Source organism: Macaca mulatta, chromosome 1 (assembly GCF_049350105.2).
Source record: "Macaca mulatta isolate MMU2019108-1 chromosome 1, T2T-MMU8v2.0, whole genome shotgun sequence".
NCBI classification, from domain to species: domain Eukaryota; kingdom Metazoa; phylum Chordata; class Mammalia; order Primates; family Cercopithecidae; genus Macaca; species Macaca mulatta.
The window spans coordinates 3394586-3414034 of NC_133406.1; the positions used below are offsets into that span (position 1 = coordinate 3394586).

A 19449-nucleotide genomic window follows, 5' to 3' on the forward strand; every position below is an offset into this window, starting at 1 on the left:
CGCAAAGGACTCCTCCTCCCCGATGCTGCAGCGCCCAGCTCCTCGCCTGTTCTCTAAAGCACCTGCCCCACAATCAACCTTCTGGGTCTGCCCCGACCACGCTGCTTGTTGGGACGTGGCATCGAGGTCACCTGCTGCTCCAAACCTACTTTGGAAACACACACACTGGCTCGTGCCGAGGAAGCCTCTTGTTCTGTTTGAGTGGCCTCACCAGAATAACCATAAAAGACAGGTAACATTTATTCATAAGCAATACTGATTAGGAAATAGCTCTACAAACACAACTTACTTAGAAACAGCAAGTCAGAAATAGGATAAAACACCAAGAGAAAACGAGCTGTGAATACATTTCCAAAACGTTTTTGTTTTGTTGTTTTCATCTTGACTAGCACCATCTGTACACAAGAAAGTATGAACATAAATGTTTGGATAATAATAAAGATTTGCAAGGCACTTAATCAGTCATTCTGGGTCTTTTTGTTGTTGTGTTCGCTTTCCACAGCAATCCTACATCCGCCCCGCTCCTCTCTCACGAAAGTAAGAGAAGAGTGAGGTCTCGTTCACTAGCAGTTCTTATGTACAAACAAGGTAAGGTTCCTCAAAGTGCTTTTTCAGTCTCGCAGGGCGGACACCCCTCGGGCTTCCCATCCTTTTCTCCTTCCATGGGTGTTTGACGTTTGCGCCTTTCCTACAGAAAACAAAAGAAAACTCGCCTTCGCTCAACGCTCGCTCCAGACTTGCCACCAACCTTCATCCTCATTCATTGTCTTTGATGCCCCGGCACAGAGGGCCTAGGGGCGTGCACCGTCTCTGAAGTCCTGGGGAGCGGGGAACCGCTAGGACAAGGGGCTGGCTCCTCTACCGGCGCCTGGAGGTGATGTCGAAGCAGGTGATCATCATGAGATGGGCCTTGCAGAAGTTGACACGGCTCTCCAGGCGCTCCGTCACACACTCCAGGGCCTCCAGGTACTCCAGGGAATCCAGCTCCCAAACCTGCTCCAAGTCAACTGCAAGAGAGGAAGAGCTTGATGGAGACACAGAGCAAACAGAGTGCGAAGCATCTCCCGACGGCTCAGCCTGGAGCTGCCGCCCCCACATCTACCCCTTGGTCTAAAGGTCTAACTCGCCTGCCTTAGGCCACCGCAGGGTTCCCTCCTGCCCGATCCTCAGCCTCTTTTGGGTGGAACGGAACACTCTTTACCAGTGTTTAGATCCTTAACGTGTGTTTGAGATTCTACTGACTAACACGGGGACATTCTCGCTTCCCCTACCTCCAGCCATCCCCATCGCAGGATTTGAGAGACTCTACCACGCTATTCACTATCAAGTAAATACTTCAAGCTGAGGTGGGGAGAGTCCCTCCCTTCTGGGGGTCTCAGTTGAGTGACAGTTATACTTCTGCCCCCTTTTACGAAAGGATGTTTCTGGATTATAACCCAGATACCTTTCCTGATGTTCAGGCCTGCACAGAGTAAAAAGTCTGTATCCTTCAAGGCCTGAAGAACAAGTATCTGGAATCAACCCCTTCTGGCATCAAGTCCCCTACTTTGTCTAGAGGTGGCTGGGCAGAGGGATGGGCTGCCTGGCCCAGGCTCCAGGGGTCCAGCAGGCTCCCAGTACGAGGAGGAAAGGCATGGACAGCAGCCAAACCTGGAACCCCAGGCAAGAGACGAGCTCTGGGACCTCCACGCTGGCTGACCCAGTGTCCTTAAAAGGAATGTGAGAGTAGTAATTCCTACCCTGCCTGCCCTGAGTTGCTGTGAAGATAAAATGAGACAATGAACATGAACTTGATTTGAAAACGATGCCACACTATGGAAACATCGGGGATTAGAGTTGACGTCTGCAGAGTGTCTTCTTTCTGCAGATGAGGTCCCTGAGAGCTGGACAGTGACACGACTCAGAGGCTGATGCAGTTAACCAGGACTAGAGCTGGAAGGAGACCGAAGGCCCTGAATACCAGTGTAATATTTAAAAACCAAAACAAAAAGCAAAAGGAGCCATCATTCTATGACCACATCAGACTACATTACTAGACAACCTTGAAAGTGGCATCAGAACGAAGAAATAGAACTAAAAATGGATCTTTCCATGCCAGTCCCCTGCCTCTTGCCCACAGGGAACAGTCAGCAGGCAGCCTCATTGATCCTTTTTTCCATTACTGTTTTCAATTCATCTTCAAGAAACAATCTGTGTTTCCCCTTTCATGTAGCTTTCTGTTCATTTTCTTTCTCAGCATCAAAAACACAGTGATTTTGACATATGTACAAAGACTAGAAGGAAGCGGTTGTTTCCTGGAAGCAGCTAAACACGTACGTATTAATGTTTCAGCTTGTTCCCATCCTGGGAAAAAACACAACTTTGTAAGATGAAGATAATTTTCAAGTCTGCCCTGGGCATAAACAGTTCTTAAAAATAAAATGTTAATGAAAATAGCAAAAATGAAGGAGAACTGACAGAGAACTGACTGAAAGGAGGCCCCTGGGATCTTTAAGTGGCCAGGGATTCCTGAAACAAGGAAAAGGGTATGCGCAGCGGGGGGGATAAGCACAGGGCCCTGTGCGCATGTCACGGGCAGACAGTAACCAATGCCCTCGCCCCGTCTGCCCTCCCCATTAGTGCCCTCGATGAAATGCCCTCACAGGACAAGTTCATGTCTTTGCTCACATTTCTAACAGAAGATCCAGCTCAGTGCATCAGGCAAGCAGGCATGAAGGAAATGCCTCCTGTTTTTTATTTGTATTTTTGAGACAGGGTCTCACTCCGTCACCCAGGCTGGAGTGCAGTGATGCAATCTCAGCTCACTGCAACCTCAGCCTCCTGAGTAGCTGGGATTACAGGTGCCTGCCACCACACCCAGCTAATTTTTGTATTTTTGGTAGAGACGGGGTTTCACACCACGTTGTCAAGGCTGGTCTTGAACTCCTGGGCTCAAGTCATCTGCCCACCTTGGCCTCCCAAAGTGCTGGGATTACAGGCGTGAGCCACCGCACCTGGCCAGGAAATGTCTCCTGTTGTTGAACTTTGGGATAATACTAATAATTACTAGCAGATCCTGAGCTCTCATCCTGGGCCAAGCAGTGTAATAAGCACCAAGAGGACCAACAGGTACTGATCCACACCTCACAACTGCCCTGTGGTGTAGTCACCATTATTTTTCCCATTTTACAGCTAAGGAAGTCAAGGCTCAGAGTGAAGTGTCTTTCTTACCCGAGGTCCTACAGCTAGTCTGTGAGAGAGCCAGCAGCCAAAGCAGGTCTGTATGCCTGTGGCCACAGCTGCAAAGGCTGCAACTTACTATTACAGGATGCTCCATAGACTGTCCCAAGAATCCAGTGAGTCCTTAGGGAAATGTTAGCACCTTTTTCCTAGGGAGAGGCAGCTGCCGGGAGACTGCGGTTACACGTGGCAGCATGGCCGGGAGGCCGACAAGTCCTGCCACTTTCTTCCGCACCTTGACCCAGGACCGTTTCACCCCAATATCTTTTCAACCAGCTGCTTTGGAACATAAACCTAAGCTTCCAGCCTCTGCCTGCAGGCCCTCCGCACTGGCCAGGGAAGACCGGAAGAGGGTGGGGGCCGTGCGGGGGAGGGGCAGTACAAAGGAGGCCTGCCAGAGGCTGAGGGCAGGATGGGAAGGGGAGGCAGAGGGAACCTGAATGGCAGGAATGTATTTGACCCCACAGACTGAGTCGTCCAGCATTAGCTCCTGTATCAGTGTAATAGCTGGGACCAGATTGAAGTTTTATTTTGTGCTAAATGGAATGGTCAGGAACAAATAAGTAAGAGACAATTGAATCCATCTTTCAAAGAGAGCAAAATTGTCCTGAATTGTTATTAGATGGTTACGGTCATCCTGGGCTATTAAATGGAAATAATCCTGTGGCTGTCGTTTTTTTTTTTTTTTTTTCACTCAGAAATGTTTTCCTTGCTTTCTGGGTCCTCTGCGCAGCTTTTCTAGGACGGTGCACTCTAGCCTATTAAGGGCTCTATAAATTCTTGTCTATTTCAGGCTAGATATGCAGTGTGATTTGGGGCCGAGGAGCAGATCTGTAACAGTCTTCATGTCTGGGTGATCTTCCGCCACAAGCAGGGGGAAAAATCTCATTTTCAGGTGCTTTGGACTGAGACACGTGAGAAATAATCTTGCAAGAGCAATATTCACCACCTCTTGCTGCCCCAGCCCTCCCGCCTGCCCCCGGGGAGTAGGCTGCTGGCTGGGTGCAACTTCCTCCACGTGGTGGGCATCCTGGGACCGAGGAGGTGGACGCAGCCTCTGTCACTGGCTCCCTGGGCTATGCGCCAGGCCTGGTGAGCGGGGGAGCCCAGTAGTTGCGAGGGAGGGAAGGAACCCCGGCCTTACATTCACTGAGCCACTTGTTGGGATCCAGCATCAGGTACTGTTTGGTCGCCTCCAGCTCCTTCATCAGCCACTCGTACTTGGCGCGGACCTCGGCGATCCTCTGCTGGCGGTGTTCCAGAATTTTCAGCTTGGCGTTGAAGCACATGACCTCCTAGCACACAGACAGAGAGGAGAAAGGGCCCTTCTGCTCACGCCCAGCCCACGCCACAGGGAGCACCTGTGAGTATCGTTGATGGAAAACAGGCTGGGGATGGAGACGTGTGGGAGGGACCCAGGTGATCTCGGCCACATTTCTGCCTCGACAGGCCAGTCAGTTCAGACACCTCACAAGGTAGGACTATGACAGGCCATTCTTGGACTATGACAGGCCATTCTTAAATTGAGAAAGCAGGTGGTGGGTGTTTCAAGATGGACAAAGGCTGGTTAAGACGGGGAGCCTCAAGGAGCCAGAAAAGCCCCCAAGATCATCAGCCCCCACCCCTGGCTTTGGAGCCTTTACAACATTTCAGCAAGAGAAACACGGGGCTCTCTCCACAGCCTCTGTCCAAAGGCCCTTTGCTGGGACAGAAGCCCCCTTCCCACCACCCGAGCCAGAAGCCGGCTGGGAAGCCTGGGTCTGGGCCGTCTTCCCCAGGGCCCTGCCTGGGCCCCCGTATGGGTGGTGGGGGAGGCTGCCTCACCTTGCTGGCGCCCCCTCGTCGCCGCTGCAGGCGCTCCACGTCATCGATTTCATAGACTTTAATCTCAAAGGGCTCCCCAAGGCCCCTCTGGCTGCTCCGCAGGGGGCCGTCCACCCAGCGGACGCCTGTGCTGTTGGTGGGTTTTCTCACAGGGGAAGAGGTGTCCAGGGATAGTGCTGGGATAAGCCTCCGTCTCTGAGAACCTGAGGAGGGGATTAAGCCCAAAGAGTTAGTCTTTCTGAATTTCAATTTTTTTTTTTTTTTTTTTGGAGATAGGGTCTTGCTCTGTTGCCCAGGCTGGAGTGCAGTGGTGCGATCATAGCTCACTGCAGCCTTGAATTCCTGGACTCAAGCAATTGTCCTGTCTCAGCCTCCTAAGTAGTTGGGACCACAGGTGACACCACCACACCCAGCTTTTTTTTTTTTTTTTTTTTTTTGGTAGAGATGACATCTTGCCATATTGCCCAGGCTGGTCTCGAACTCCTGGCCTCAAGTTATCCTCCCCACCTTAGTCTCCCAAAGTGCTGGGATTACCGGTGTGAGCCACTACACCCAGCCTGAATTCAATCTTTTAAATATTTTGTGGATGTAACAGATGAGGTCATGACAAGCACCCCAGGATCTGAGGCAGGACTAAACACTGCCACTTCCCACCACCCACCTCCACCTCTCCTCCCCTAAGCCGACACTTGGGCTTTAGCTCAGCCAACTCCGGGGGAATCTTTAGAACTGCCTCCTAGTTCCACCTGTGAAACATGCAGCTTAGACCTGTGAGCCACACTGGCACATCCTCAGCATGGATGGGTCAAAAGGTCCGAGCGTTTGATGTCATTACAGGAGTTCCAGAAAACACTGTCGATTTGCTTATAACAGCAGCAGCACTGACATGCGCCGGGTACGTGCCAGGCACTATTTCACATGCTTCACACACTGTGACAAGCACTGCCAGTGCTCTCTCCCAGTATCTATTCTCTTTCTTTCTCAGCAGAAGAGACCCTGGGTATTAGTGAAACACAAGGCTCCCGGAATGGAGACTAAACTCTTGCATGGCACAGGGGACTGCAGTGTTGATGAACAAATGTCAGTTGAAGCATGTCTCCTCCAGAAGACAACAAGGAACGCTCACTACTGTGTTAATTTTCTCTATGAAGTGAACTCAGGGATCTGAGCTCCTTTTGCTTCATATTAAATCTCACTTTTTTTGACAGGGAGTCTCACTTTGTCGCCCAGGCTGGAGTGCAGTGGCATGATCTCAGCTCACTGCAACCTCCACCTGCTGGGTTTCCCTGCCTCTGCCTCCCGAGTACCTGGAACTACAGGCGCCGCCACCACGCCCAACTAATTTTTTGTATTTTTAGTAGAGACAGGGTTTCACCGTGTTGGCCAGGATGGTCTCGAACTCCTGGTCTCAAGTGATCCGCTTGCCTCAGCCTCCCAAAGTGTTGGGATTACAGGCGTGAGCCACCGCACCCGGCCAAAACCTCACTTTTTAGAGCCCAGATTTGATCTTATGTATACACATACACAATCGCGTTTAGTTTCCAACAAAGTGCAGGCCCCAACTAACGAAACTAAGCAACATCGACCACTGGAATAAAGCAACTGTCTGTCTCCTTAGTGTCTGAGACTTACCCTGGGAAGTGACCAGAGCAGAGTTTTGGGTTTTTTATTTTAAATCAGTCTGATCAAGCTAGCTGACTGTTGGCAAACGGTTTAGCTTTTCTGTGCCTCAACTCTAGCTTCTGTCCCATGGAAGGAACCTGTGAAACGGCTGGTGGGTAACAAATTAACCCCAAACCCTGTGGCGAAAACAGCAAACATTCATCTCACATATTCCTGTGGGTGGGAATCTGGGAGTAGTTTTCGCCAGGTGGTTCTCAGGTTCTCAGGGCCTCTCAGGAGTCAGCTGGGGCTGCACTCATCTGAAGGCTTGACTGAGGCTGCAGCTTCCGTTTCTAAGCTCGCTCATGTCATCACGGCGGGAGGCTTTAGTTCACTGCCACGCAGGCCTCTCCTGCACGGAACTGTTTGTGACATGGCAGCTGGCTTCCCCCAGAGGGAGTGACCCAAGAGAGCACGAGGGGCACCCAGCACAGAAGCTGCAGCATCTGGTATAACCTGCTTATGAAAGTGACATACCATCACGCTGCCACATCCCACTCGACACAGAGACCAGCTCTGGGAAATGCAGGAGGGTGTGAAGGCAGAGACCATGGGGGCCATCTTGGAGCCTGGCTACCACTCCATCTCCTGCCAATACCCATGCCAGGGCACCATGTGAGATGGGAGTAGAGAAAGTAAAAACACCTGGAGAGTGACATTTCCCTGGGCTACAACAGCTTCATAGAAATATCCTGGCAGGTATCTAATTCCCAATGCCTCCTTTCCATGCCATCCAGCAACCTGGAACTTCCTCACCACATCGATCCCTCCCAAGGTGGGAAGTGAGTGCCCACTGTCAGGTTAGGTGTGGTTTGGGGGCTAGGAATGCCTTCTTCCTGCACACAAATGAACAAGTGTCTCGGATTTTTGTAAACTTCTGAATTTAGGTACCAGAACATCAGCCCCGTGAATGGATTGAGATTCCGTTCCTGCACCTCCAGCTGAGGCTCCCTCTCCCCGCGCCTGTCTCCCTCCAGAGGTGCACGTGAGCCTCACTTAGGTGATGATGAGGGTAAGCCAAGTACTGGGGCAGGGGTAATGTGGTCAGGCTGAGGAAATGGAGGGAAGTGCCCTGAAGGCAGTTCAGGGGCAGAGTGGTGCCCTCACGTTACTGGAAAGGGCACAGGAAGCGATGGTACTGATATGCCATCCCTGGGCAAAGACCGACCCGAGGACCTTGGTCTGGGGCCCCATATAAATAATTGTTCTTAGATTTTCTGCATGCTCCAGCATCTCCACCTTTCAAGCAGATGCCCGGCTTTCTGCCAAGCCCAGTCTCTGCCAGGGATCCCCTCCTTCCAGGCTGTGAGTGGGGTCAGGTCACCATCAGCTCTAAGAAAGGTGTAGGGGGAGCCCCACCCTGGCGAGAGTCGTGCGGTGCCCCACTGGATGCCACCTGTCTGATCGGGGAGCACACGGCCAGGGCCAGCCTCCTGCTGCTGCTGGTGGGCTGGGCTCCCTCCTGCTTCTCGACCCCTCCCTGCTCATCAGCCTGGCATCCGGTCCAGGCATGTACAAGTGCAGTATGTTCAAAGCACTTAGGCTGATACCTGCCAACATAGATTTACCACATGAAATGGTCCAGATTTGACCTGAGAAAGTCAACACTGATACTTCAAGGAAACTTCCAACCAGGACCTCTCCCACTAGCAGAGGCTGAGCCCACCCCTCGCCCCTCCTGTTCCAGGCCTGGCCGACAGCTGCGTGCAGTAAGAGGGGTGGCGGACCCATCCCAGTCCATCTTCCTGGATCACCTGCAGCGCTGACAGCCCACGTGAGAAGCTGACACTGGGTCTTCTACTCTCAACATCCCGGAGTCCAGACAGAAGCCCCCACACGAGTCTGCAGATGCTGCTGCTGAGGTTAAGTGTCGGGAAGCATGGGCGTTCTGAGTGCTGAGGCCTCTCAGCTCTCCCTGGGGAATATGCTTCTGCCCCCAAGAGCCCTCCAGCATAGCTTTCTGCTCCATCACCCACTGTCTGCATTCTGACTCAAAGTGTGGGCACTAGGAAGACCGTGAGTCAAAAAAGCATGAAGCACTAATATTGAAAGGAACTGTAGATATCAGAGCAGAGAGAAAGAGAACATGAATCAATACATGTGATTTTATTGACCAGCAAGGAGCCAGCTCCGTGATGAAGAATGATGCTGGCTGTGTGGCCTGCTGTCGTGTTGTAGCTGAAAAGGCAAATGGCTCGCGTGCCAGGGATGAGAAAGAGGCAGGTTCCCCAGCGCCACAAACTCTCCTCGATGCCGGGTGCGGGCTTCCTCCCATATTCTCCGAGATTCTGAACCCTGCACCCAGGACCGCAGTGCCACCTCACAGCATCACTGCCACCTACTCTCCTTGGGGTTCTCATCTGAAGAGCTTCCTTGGTGTCTGAGAGAATCAATGACTTTCCTCCTTTTTCCCCAACTGTGTAATCAAAAAGGCTCTCATTCTGAACCTACTCTCAACTGGCTCTAGGCTGGTTCTCTTGGAAACATTCTGGAAATCTGAACTCTGACAGCAAGCAGCTTGCCTTCCTCTGATTTTCATTACGCCGGTGACCACTGTGCTGCTAGAATTTTTTAAAACCAGGATGTGCCTGAGAACCAAATGAACACGAGAGGTTGGCAGAGCAAACCACGGTGCCCTCGGGCCTTGGTGAGGAGCAATTAGTCACAAGTTTTTATGCAGCACTCTGGGAACTGAAGCTGGTAGCTCAATTCACTACAGGTGCAAGTCACAACTCACAAGACAGGCCCATCAGTCAGTAATGTTGACTCAGCACCAACAGAAAGGCAGTGTCTGATGCTTAGAATGACAAAGTAGCAGATTAGACTCAGCACTTAAAGCACCACCAGCAGAACAAGATACGAGAAATACACAGGAAAAAAAATATGAGCAAACTTCTAGGACTATACTGCCAACCAAGCAGCCAGCCCATCAATGAATCAATCAATAATATCCAACGGTAACCGACACCAGCCCAGTGCTCAGCACCAAGCAGGCTGAGTCAAGTGTAGAACAGGCCTTGCTCACGTCCAGGCAGGTCAAGGTCTGGGGCATTCCAGAGCACCATGCCTCCCTGTGGAGCTTCTCTTCAGGCAGACCCTCCCTCCCTCCCTGCAGGGCTTTTCTGGTGCCGAGCCTCCCTGCGGTGGGAATGAATTCAATTCAGGCCAAGGCACTCATATACCGGTCAGACTTCCCCATCCAGTCCAAGAAAAGGAAAGCAAGGGAAAGAGTCCGAGGAAGTAACACACCAGGATGAGGGTGCAATGTCAGGGACTGGAGGAAGACAAGAGAATTGACATAACATATAATGGATGATGGGGACGGGGGAGTGCGAGGATTGGGGGCTCAGGGTAGGGGGCTCGGCTGGTGCAATTATGGCATCAACTGTGTATCACGGATTGACACCCTCAGCTGCTGCCATGCACACTGGCCAGGACACACATTCCCTCCCCACCTGGGCTCATTCTTGGCTCTGGGCTATACGCAATTTCATGGTGCTGACCATAGAGGGGCTGGCAAGGAACTGTGGATGGAGCAATGAAAATCTATCAATCAAAGCAACATCATTTCTCTCACCTTATCACTTCGTTGGTCAAGAGCCTGCAATGACTCCCCACTGCCACCTACAATAATATGTTGTATCTTCTTATAGAACTATGTAGAATATAATGTGTACTGTTCTTGTAGTTCCCAGATGTTCCAGGTGTGACTTGATCTGGGCTTATGTTTCCCAGTGTCTTGCTCTACTTGTTGGGACTATCCCTTGCTTGAGTTATTCTTACTGTGTTGCCCACAGGCCAGGCTCTTGCTGCTGGGAGCTTGTGGTCCCATTCCTGCCTCAGCCTCAGTGCCCTGCACCCTCTCTGCCTATCCCGCTGTAAGCACCTTCCCGGACCAAGCTCAATCCCAACGTTTCTCTGCAGCCTCTGCATTTTGCAGGATCCTGCTTTGTCTAAATGCTCTCTCCACTTGGGTCTTCACTTCCCCTCTCAGCATCTGGCAGTGCACTCAGTTCACTGTTCTCTATTCCATGCTTTTCACCCTTTCTCTCCAATTAGATGACAAACTTCTTACGGTGGCCTTGTCCCCTGTGTCGGCTGCCTCCACCTCTACCCACACACCAGAAACTTCCACATCACCAAGCTCTAAGAGCACAGAAGACACCTGGTCAACGTTTAACAACTGAAAATAAATCCCACCGACTACAGATTGCTCTAAGGAAAAGACATCACATGACCATCAATATTATTTCACTTATCTGCATAGTCTCCTATGATGTGGGCAGCTCAGAGACCATGGTATTATCTACCAATCCTCTCGTTTGACTTGCATATGAGGAAACTGAAGCTCAAAGAGGACAGTGATTCCCCAAAGGTCACACAGCTCAAGATCCTAAGTCTCCTGCTTTCTAACTGAATTCACCGCACCCTGCTGTGGCCGATGGAACAAGCCCAATCCCGTGCACACGCAGCAACAGGGACCTCCAAGAATGAGAAGACAAGAACGAACCATTGTGATGTCTGGTCGTTCCTGCTGTTACACATCCTATGAAGGAATCAGAGAGGTCCAGGTTATTCTCCCCATCATTCCAGTTCGTTTTTACTAAGGAAATAAGCCGTCTCAGACAAAAGATGTCCCTCTCTGGTTCCAACGCCTCTCATAATTGTGAACTCCAGCCATCTAGTCAGGAATCTCCTTGGAGGAGTTTTATAGCTTCTCTTAAAGAAGTTGCTCTTGATTTATGCTGATCACGTCTGACAGCCACCGTTTCTCTTAATAATAATCATAAATAAGCAAGACAAGGTCACCTAACCTGAAACGAGCACGTCTCCACTGCCACATCCATCATGGAGCCTGGATCTACAGCAGCTCATGACAAAGGTCTTCTCTTGGCACTCCACGTGAAATCCCATTTCTAGCACCTGCCCTGGCATTTTAATTTTACACCGTTTTCCTCCAATAGCCTTACCTAACCAGAGACTCCTAGAGGACAGCATTTACGAAAGCACTTAGCCCAGAGCAAGGGCATACGCGGAGCCTGCTGCCTGCTCGTCAAGCAGTTTTTTTTCTTCCTCTTCACTCCAGTGTAACCGCCAAACCAAAAAATAAAAGTCTTGAAAAAAAAAAAAAAAAAAACCTGTGAAAGCCACGGAAATAATGAAATGGACTGGTAGAAACAAGACAGTAAATTTGAGTGCATGAAAGCACTGTGGGACACTGAAACATACGTGGCCATGTGGCCACACATCGTCTGGACTTTGAAGACCAAGCCTGCGTGGATTAGAATAACAAGTGTTCATTAACCAGGTACTGGGAAGGCCGGCAGCTGCTTTCCTGCTTGTTATTTTTACTACTATCAATACGTTTCAAGCCCTTGGCCCTGGCCATAAGACACAGCAGCCACTATGTCACATGGAATGGCTCTGCCTTTTCAACTTGTCTTAAATGGGGTTCTGCTCCAAGTGCTGTCTCTGCGATGGAGGGGTGAAATGAAGCAGAGTCAAAGAGCATCAAAGACTGAAGAACCCCACCTGGCAAATAATAGACGTCAAGGTACTGACAGCCACGATGATTCCCTACCATGCTTACAGCCTAACATCCCCATGGCCAAGCTCTGTCATCTGTGATGAGGTGAGCAGATGGGGCTGTCCATATCATAAAACTACATCTGCATACCTACATGGTCCCTTAAGATGGATTTCTTTGATTCTAGGAAGATGACTGTTTTATAATGTTCACTGACCACAGCCCTTACATTTGGGTTGGAACATTCCAGAGTTTGTGCTCGCCTGTGATGGGAGAACAGGAAGAAGCCACCCCATGACTGACAGAACAAGCCTGTGGGGCAGTTGCTGGAGCAGTAGGAAAGGGGAGACCCTACATCTGTCACTCACCCCATCTTTTACTTCCAAAGATGCTGCGGGCACTGATCCCTGCAGGGACCTGGCTTCTGAGAGCGTGTGAAGAGCCTAGTGTTGCACAGAAGGGCAGTGAGAGGGCAGAGGGCAGGCCAGGAGGGCAGGAACCCCGGCCGCCCTGGCTTCAGCCAAGGCATAGAATTGCATGTGGGGCTCTGCGTAAGTTTCATTTCGTTTTTTTAAGCCCTTAGACTAAAGAATGAGCAGGGGCAATTTCTTTGGAAGCCACTTAAGAGCAGAGATGATTCCAGGCAAAATTCTCAAGTAGCTTCAGTTATTCTTGGTACCTTTTGCCTCTGTCTTTTTCTCTCCTTACCATCCTTTCATTTCACCTACCCCAAGACCTCCAGGGCCACCAGCTGTGACCTGGGCCCTCTTCTCCTTGCCCATCATAACTGACTGTCACGTGCCACCCAAAACTCTAATTAACAAGTCAGTGGGCTTTATATATTAGCTCTTCTGGAGTATGTGCCTTTTGATAGGAGATTCTTAAAAATGGCAAAGACTGCCTGGGTGTAGTGGCTCATGCCTGTAATCCCAGGACTTCGGGAGGCTGAGACGGGTGAATCACTTGAGGTCAAGAGTTTGAGACCAGCCTGGCCAACATGGTGAAACCTCGTCTCTACTAAAGATAGAAAAAGTAGCCAGACATGGTGGTGCATGCCTGTCATCCCAGCTACTCAGGAGGCTGAAGCAGGAGAATCGCTTGAACATGGGAAGCAGAGGTTGCAGTGAGGCAAGATCACACCATCGCACTCCAGCCTGGGCAATAGAGTGAGTCTCTCTCTCTCAAAAAAAAAAAAAAAAAAAAAAAGAAATGGCAAAGACTGTCTCCAAAATCATGCATTTCAGGTACCATGGTATGTGCAGTGTGGAGGGGGGGCACGGCAGCCCCTGTGGCAGGTGTGCAAACGTGACTGTCCACAAGTATGTTTGGGGTGGAGGTGGAGGAGGGGCCTCGACCATTGCACTTTCAAAGGGACAAACTGTGCTTTATCCACATCTCTGAGAGAGGCTGCCAGAGTCTTGGAGGCCACCAACCTCACACAAGGGGCATCTGAAGCCACTAGGTCATGAGGGTGGGTACCCTCACCTGATCCCTCAACAGGCGCTGAACAGTCCACAGGATCCTTGGTTGTGGAGCAGAGGGGCACGGGGTGAGGGAACGGAAGGCAGAAGAGCCAGGCTTCCCCCATAGCGAGCAGGTGTGGGTCACGCTGCCGTGTGCATCAGGGCCCCCGCCTTTCCACCCTGCTGAGCACCAAGGGATTCACGGTCCTAAGGCTGGTGACGGCACTCAGTCGGGCAGTTTCTCACAGAGGAACCCTCCGCGGTGATGTCCTGGTGGAGCCCTGCAGGGTGCCGGGCCGTGGGAAAGGAGAGGCCAGGCCTGGACGCCCTCTCCCCACGGGCACGGGACAGCCTGGCAGTGGGGTTCGGGCAGCTCGCCCACCCGCCTCCTTCCTCACCCGCGTCCCTGTGCCCAGCCGCCTACCTGGATTGGAACGTTTCTTCGGAGCCTTGAGGCTCCGGCACCTGCCGCCCACGGAGCTGCTGTTCTCGCTCGTGGAGTCCTGCGCCGAGGACGCGCTGCCGGTGGCCTCGCTGTCCCGCATCATGCTCTCGTAGCCGCTGCTGCCGCCGCTGTGGTAGAACAGGGCCGTCTTCCCCATGGCCGGTGGGAGCTCCCCGCTCAGCACGCTGCTGTTGTCGCTGCCGTGGCCGCTGCTGCAGCGGTGGGGCCTCCGCGGGGGCGTGATCTTGCTGTAGGGCGACGGGAGCAGGTGCGCGGCCGCGGGCTTGTCCTCAGCCAGGGCCGCCCCGCGCTCCTCGGCCTCGGGCCCGGCCCCGGCCCGCAGCTGCAAGCCCCGGGCGCCCGCGCTACCCTGTAGCAGCTCCGAGATGCGCCCATTGACGGCCCGCAGAGGAAGCTTGGAGGCCAGGCCTGAGCTCCGGTTCCTGCTGAGGGACTGCGTGGACCAGGACATGTGCTTCCCGCCGGGGGGCAAGCTGGAGCTCTGGCCCACCGCCTGCGGCAGGGACTTGGTGGAGAAGCTGAGGGTTTTGGTGGTGGAGGTGGACAGGCTGCGCGCCTTGGGGCTGGTCAGGAGGAGCTTGCTCACGGCGGAGATCTTGGACTGGCTGGCCTTGGGGGAGGCCCCAGAGCTGGGGGGCGAGGTCCCGGCGCTGCGGCCCAGGCTCCTCCCCGCGCGGGGCATGGTGCTGTCCTTGCCTGCGTGCAGCCGGGAGCTCACGGAGGACAGGCTCTCGGCCCGCTCCAGGGAGAGGCATTCGTAGTGGCTGACCGTCGCCCTGCCCAGGGAGTTGGTTCTGCTGGCCAGCTGCTCCAGCTTGGCACTGAAGAGCTTGCTGCTGCTGCTGGCGTCCTTCGTCTTGCCGCCAGGCTCATCTGGGAGGCCCGCCAGGAAGGCGGCTGGTTGGTTCAGGGGGCTGCTGGTGCCGCTGCTGCTGGCACTGTGCTGAGGGCTGGCCCGGTTCTTCTGGTCCAGGCTGGACTTTCGGACAGGGGGCAACGGGGGAGTCCCTTTGGGCCGGGCCAGGACACAGTGCTTCGGGGAAGCCACCTTCCTCTCCAGGGTAGCCTTGGAGGGCTGGGCGCCCGAGGCTGCACCCACCCCGTTGGTCTCGGCAGCGCAGTAGTAGAAGAGGCTGTCCGGCTCCTCCTGCCGGCTGGCCTTCTGAAACGCCCTGGGAAGGCTGCTGGACTTGACGCTTTTGTTGGGATGCATGGGGCTCTGGGTGGCCAAACCAGGCAGGGCCATCTCACACCCGTCCACGACCCTCCTGAAGTTGTCAGTGACGGCGGAGGCCGACACCTCCCCGCTGCTGCTGCTGAGCCTGTCGCCCGGGCTGGGCTTTCTGTCCTGCTCCTGCTCAGCTCTGGTCTCCGCGTTCGAGGCGCCCGTGGCAGTCTCACACCTAATCCCTTCTTCGCTGGGATGAGCATTCTCTTTTTTTACTTCCTCTTCTCTTTTCAGCCAGGGGTCCTCAAATGTCATCTCTTTCTTGCTACTGTTTTCCTTACTCTCCTGGGACTGGGCTAATATGGGGCCTGCTTTGGGGGTGGCAGTGGGGGCCTCGGGCTCTTGGACGTTCCGGGGACTCACGGCAATGCAGGGGTAAACCGTGATGTTGGTCTTCATGGGGATGTACCCCTCACAGCTGCTCAGATTGGCCGTGTTGGAGATGGTGACCATGGCCTTGCCCAGGGTGGATATTTTGCAGCCTTTGATGAGGGTTGCTTTGTTGAAAGAGTCATCTCCCATCTCAGATGGGATGAGCAAGTTGTCGGGGCTGGCCTTGGGCCTCTCTCTGCACACCACAGCGCTGTTCTGGATGCCGCTGACGAACTCCGAGGACGCGGGTTCTGCCATTGCCTCCCCGTGCCCAAAACACGTCTGGGCTATGAAACTGTGGCACGACTGCTCCCCCTCACTGCCCGCACTCATCTCGCTCAGCCAGGAGCTGATGGAAGAGCGTCTGCTCCCTGCCTCCTGGGCCTTCTCCTCCAGGCTCATCTTCGGGAGGGGCAAGAACTGTGTGATGCTGACCTCGGAGACGGGGGCCATGCCGGAGTAGCACTCTAGGTCCTCGCTGATGCTGCTGATGATGCTGACGGGCCGCGAGCCCGAGGCCAGGGCCTGCACAGAGCAGTCGCTGTTGAAGCTGATGATGCTGGCGGGGCGGCCGCTGTCCAGGACCCCGCTGATGGTCAGCTCCTCCACCAGCGTGAACACCAGCTCATCCTCACCGTTTAGCTCCAGCGGCTGCTGCACCGTCACCATCGTGGTGCTCAGGATCTCCTTCTCGGACTCTGGAGGAGTAGCTGCCTGCTGCTCATCATCGACAGGAGTTTCCGGGAACCCTTCGCTCCCAGCAGACATGGATTTTTTCAAAACCTGGGGGCTCATTCCAACCGGGGGCGTACGCACCTCGGGCTGCAGCAAGGACTCACTAGACGCCACGCCAGAATCCTTGCCCGAGGAAGGCAGCGGGGCGGGAGATGGTAGGACCCCCTTCTGGGTGTAGACTTTGCATCTCTGGGAAGGAGAGCCGGGTGGCTTGTACTCCGAGGTCTTGGACAGGCTGGCGATGCCCAGCCTGGGGGAGCCCATGGGCCTGGGCTTGCCTTCCACGAAGCCGCAGGAGTTCAGGCTCTCCCGGCTGCTCTGGAGGCTGCGGCTCTGCACGAGCGGAGAGGCGCTCTGCTGGCTGCTGCTGCCTGGGATGCTCCTGGGCGAGGCCGGGCTGGGGCTATGGGCGGGTGCTGCGGTGGGCACAGGTGAGTGACTCCTCTGCATCTTGGAGGCTGGGATTTCTGGGCCTTCTCTGTCGGTCCGCTGACCTTCGGACCCATTATCTTCCTTATCAGACTCAGAGAGTGGGCTTGCCCCAGCTGCTTGGCTTAACGGGGGGCCTCTGCTTGCCTGCTCTGGCCCACACTGAGCAGGCACTTCTTCAAAAGAAAACCTGCTGGGCTCCTCGCTGCCGTCGATGCAGTCCAGCCTCTCCTGCAGCTCAGCGAACGTGTTGCACTTCAGGCAGTCCCTTTCTGACTTGCCGGCTGCAGGCTCTCCTCCCTCTGCAGGCCGGCTGTCGCCCCGGGTCTTCTGCAGGGCTGGCACAATAGGGACAAAGTCTGGGGGGCCCTCGTTGTCGGTGAGCTCCTTGTCAGAGAGGGCCGTGCCGTTGGGCCCGATGTAGATGACGGTGTCGCAGGACTGCTCGCTGCTGGAGGAGTAGTCGGGGTCGCTGGACAGGTGAGCGATGGGGAAGTCGGGGTCCACCGTGGCCCTGGTGTGGAAGGGTCTCAGCTGGGTGGGCCTGCGCATGCGGCCTTCTTCACAGGAGCTCTCCCCGCCGGAGGAGCTGGATGTGTACTGTGAGAGAGAGCAGTTAACGTGGCGACCCTGTCATGGCAGTTTCCCCGGGAGCCCAGCTGTGTGTGGCAGGTGGTGGAGGCCCCTGACTGGACGCGGGCTACTGACGGCCACCCTGGTTGACCTCCCACATGTGGGCCACTCAGGGGGTGCCATGCCAGCGTGCCCAGTCTCACATCACTGCTGCATTTGGGAAGGGGAAGCCCTGTGTGGCACACTGGGGAAGCAGAAGCTGCTCAGGAAAGGAGATGACCATCCAGGCCCCGCCTCACCAGCTAAGGGCTGCTGGGTCACCAGTGTTTGGCACCCTGTGCCATGGAACACTGGTTAGGAAGCACTATTTAAAGATAAAAAAGGTACAAAACGGAGAAGGAGAAAAAAAGGCCCCCACATCAGCAGCTGCCCCTGCCACTGAGTGGCCGCGATCACGACAGCTTCCTCAAATACTGGTCACCCTGCCACTGTCCTGGCTTGGCCTCCGCCTGAGAAAATGAGCCCAGTGATTTCTAGCAGACTCGGTATCATCCAGGAACCACTGACTGCCAGGACAAAAGCAGCAGCCAGGGAATGACTCCTGGACATGCAGCAGGGGAGAGGCCCTGAGAGCAGGGAGCTGAGAATACTCTGGCGCCAACCCCGTGAGGGACACAGTCTCCATCTACACAGGACCAAGGCAGTGCATGAGAAACACAGTATTTTCCATCCCTCCAGTGTTTTTCCTCTTGAGGTAGCAATCCATTTATAATCTAAAAGCGGACCAAGTGCTTCCGGTCAGGGGTCCAGGCTGGGTGACCGGGGCCAGCACCAGGTGTGGGGAGGGGACATGACTTTGTATCAGCCCCAAGGTTTCCCTGCCCCAAAGTGGACCCTGAGCCACGTGCTGTCAGCTCCAAGTCGCATCTCCTGATGCTGAGGGATTGGCAACATTGATTTGGCTTTTTCTGACTCCGTTCCAGGGCACAGCTCCAAAGACTCCCTCATCCACTACACCCCGCTGTGACTCCTTACCTTCGTCTTCTTTTTCTTCATCCTCAAGACTCGCGATGCAATCTGGATGGTGGACAAGGTCTCTGCGTAGCTCCCGGCCGCGGCCGAGATGTGTGCGATCATGGTGGTACGGCAGTTCATGTTCCCCAGAGACTCCCGCAGCAACATGGCGAGCTTGCTCTCTCTGCCAAACAAAGTGAATTAGGCTGCATTAGCGGCCATGCTTCCCTGTGGTCCTCAGGGCAGGGCTTCAGGCCTGCACATGGCCATTTTGTTGTGGGTGGTGGTCCCCCCCTTTTTAATGGCATACTAATTAGCATCGTTTTCCAGCATGGGGCCATTTGTAGTTGGCAAGCACTGAGCAAGTGCTTCTAACTCCAGGACGGGATTCATGCAAAGCACCTCCCTTGGCGCTTCTGTCCTGGCTGTGATGGGTGTTCCTGTGCGTGTGTGTCTATGACATTACACATAATGAGGCCTGGGAATAGAAACGAGAGGACGGGATCTGGAGAAACAGCTCTGTGACTGGTGACTCGGCATGCTAACTGCACGTGTGGCCTTTCTCCAGGGTTCCCACACACAAACAATCCCACACAAAAAAGAGTCTCCCTACCAGGGCCCTGGATTGAAGATCTATGGGTTTTTAACACCTGCACAGTTCCTTTAGCCAGGAAGCTGCGGCCACTTTATTGGCATTGTCCCTTAACTCGCATATTTGCACCTAGGAGCAGTGAAAGAAAAGGCATTCCTATTCCTGAAGACCAGGGGAGAAACAGAGAGAGAGGCCCAGCCAGTCACTCAATCCACAACAGAAAGCAGCACTTCCTATGGAAAGGCTTCCTCTGGGGACTCTGCAGGTGCTGTGTGGGGCCACTGCCCTGAGTGGTGATAATGAGGCCCTGGGGTTTGCAGGGAGCGTTGCTAAGTCTTTGAACTG

At 53.9% G+C, this 19449-nt stretch overlaps 1 protein-coding gene across 2 annotated transcripts in view; it reads right to left on the reverse strand.

The window, feature by feature from the left end:
• Positions 1-216: 216 nt before the first annotated feature.
• The window catches only part of KIF26B (kinesin family member 26B), a 555676-nt gene continuing 536443 nt past the window's right edge, over positions 217-19449 (reverse strand). For both annotated transcript variants that reach the window (XM_015127721.3, XM_028849150.2), the window contains 5 exons: positions 18534-18696; positions 14120-17525; positions 5044-5246; positions 4364-4514; positions 217-1007 (listed from right to left, as the gene is read on the reverse strand). In XM_015127721.3, the coding sequence (XP_014983207.3) occupies positions 859-1007; positions 4364-4514; positions 5044-5246; positions 14120-17525; positions 18534-18696 (4072 nt within the window). In that variant the 3' untranslated portion in view covers positions 217-858. The remainder of the gene's footprint in view (positions 1008-4363; positions 4515-5043; positions 5247-14119; positions 17526-18533; positions 18697-19449) is intronic.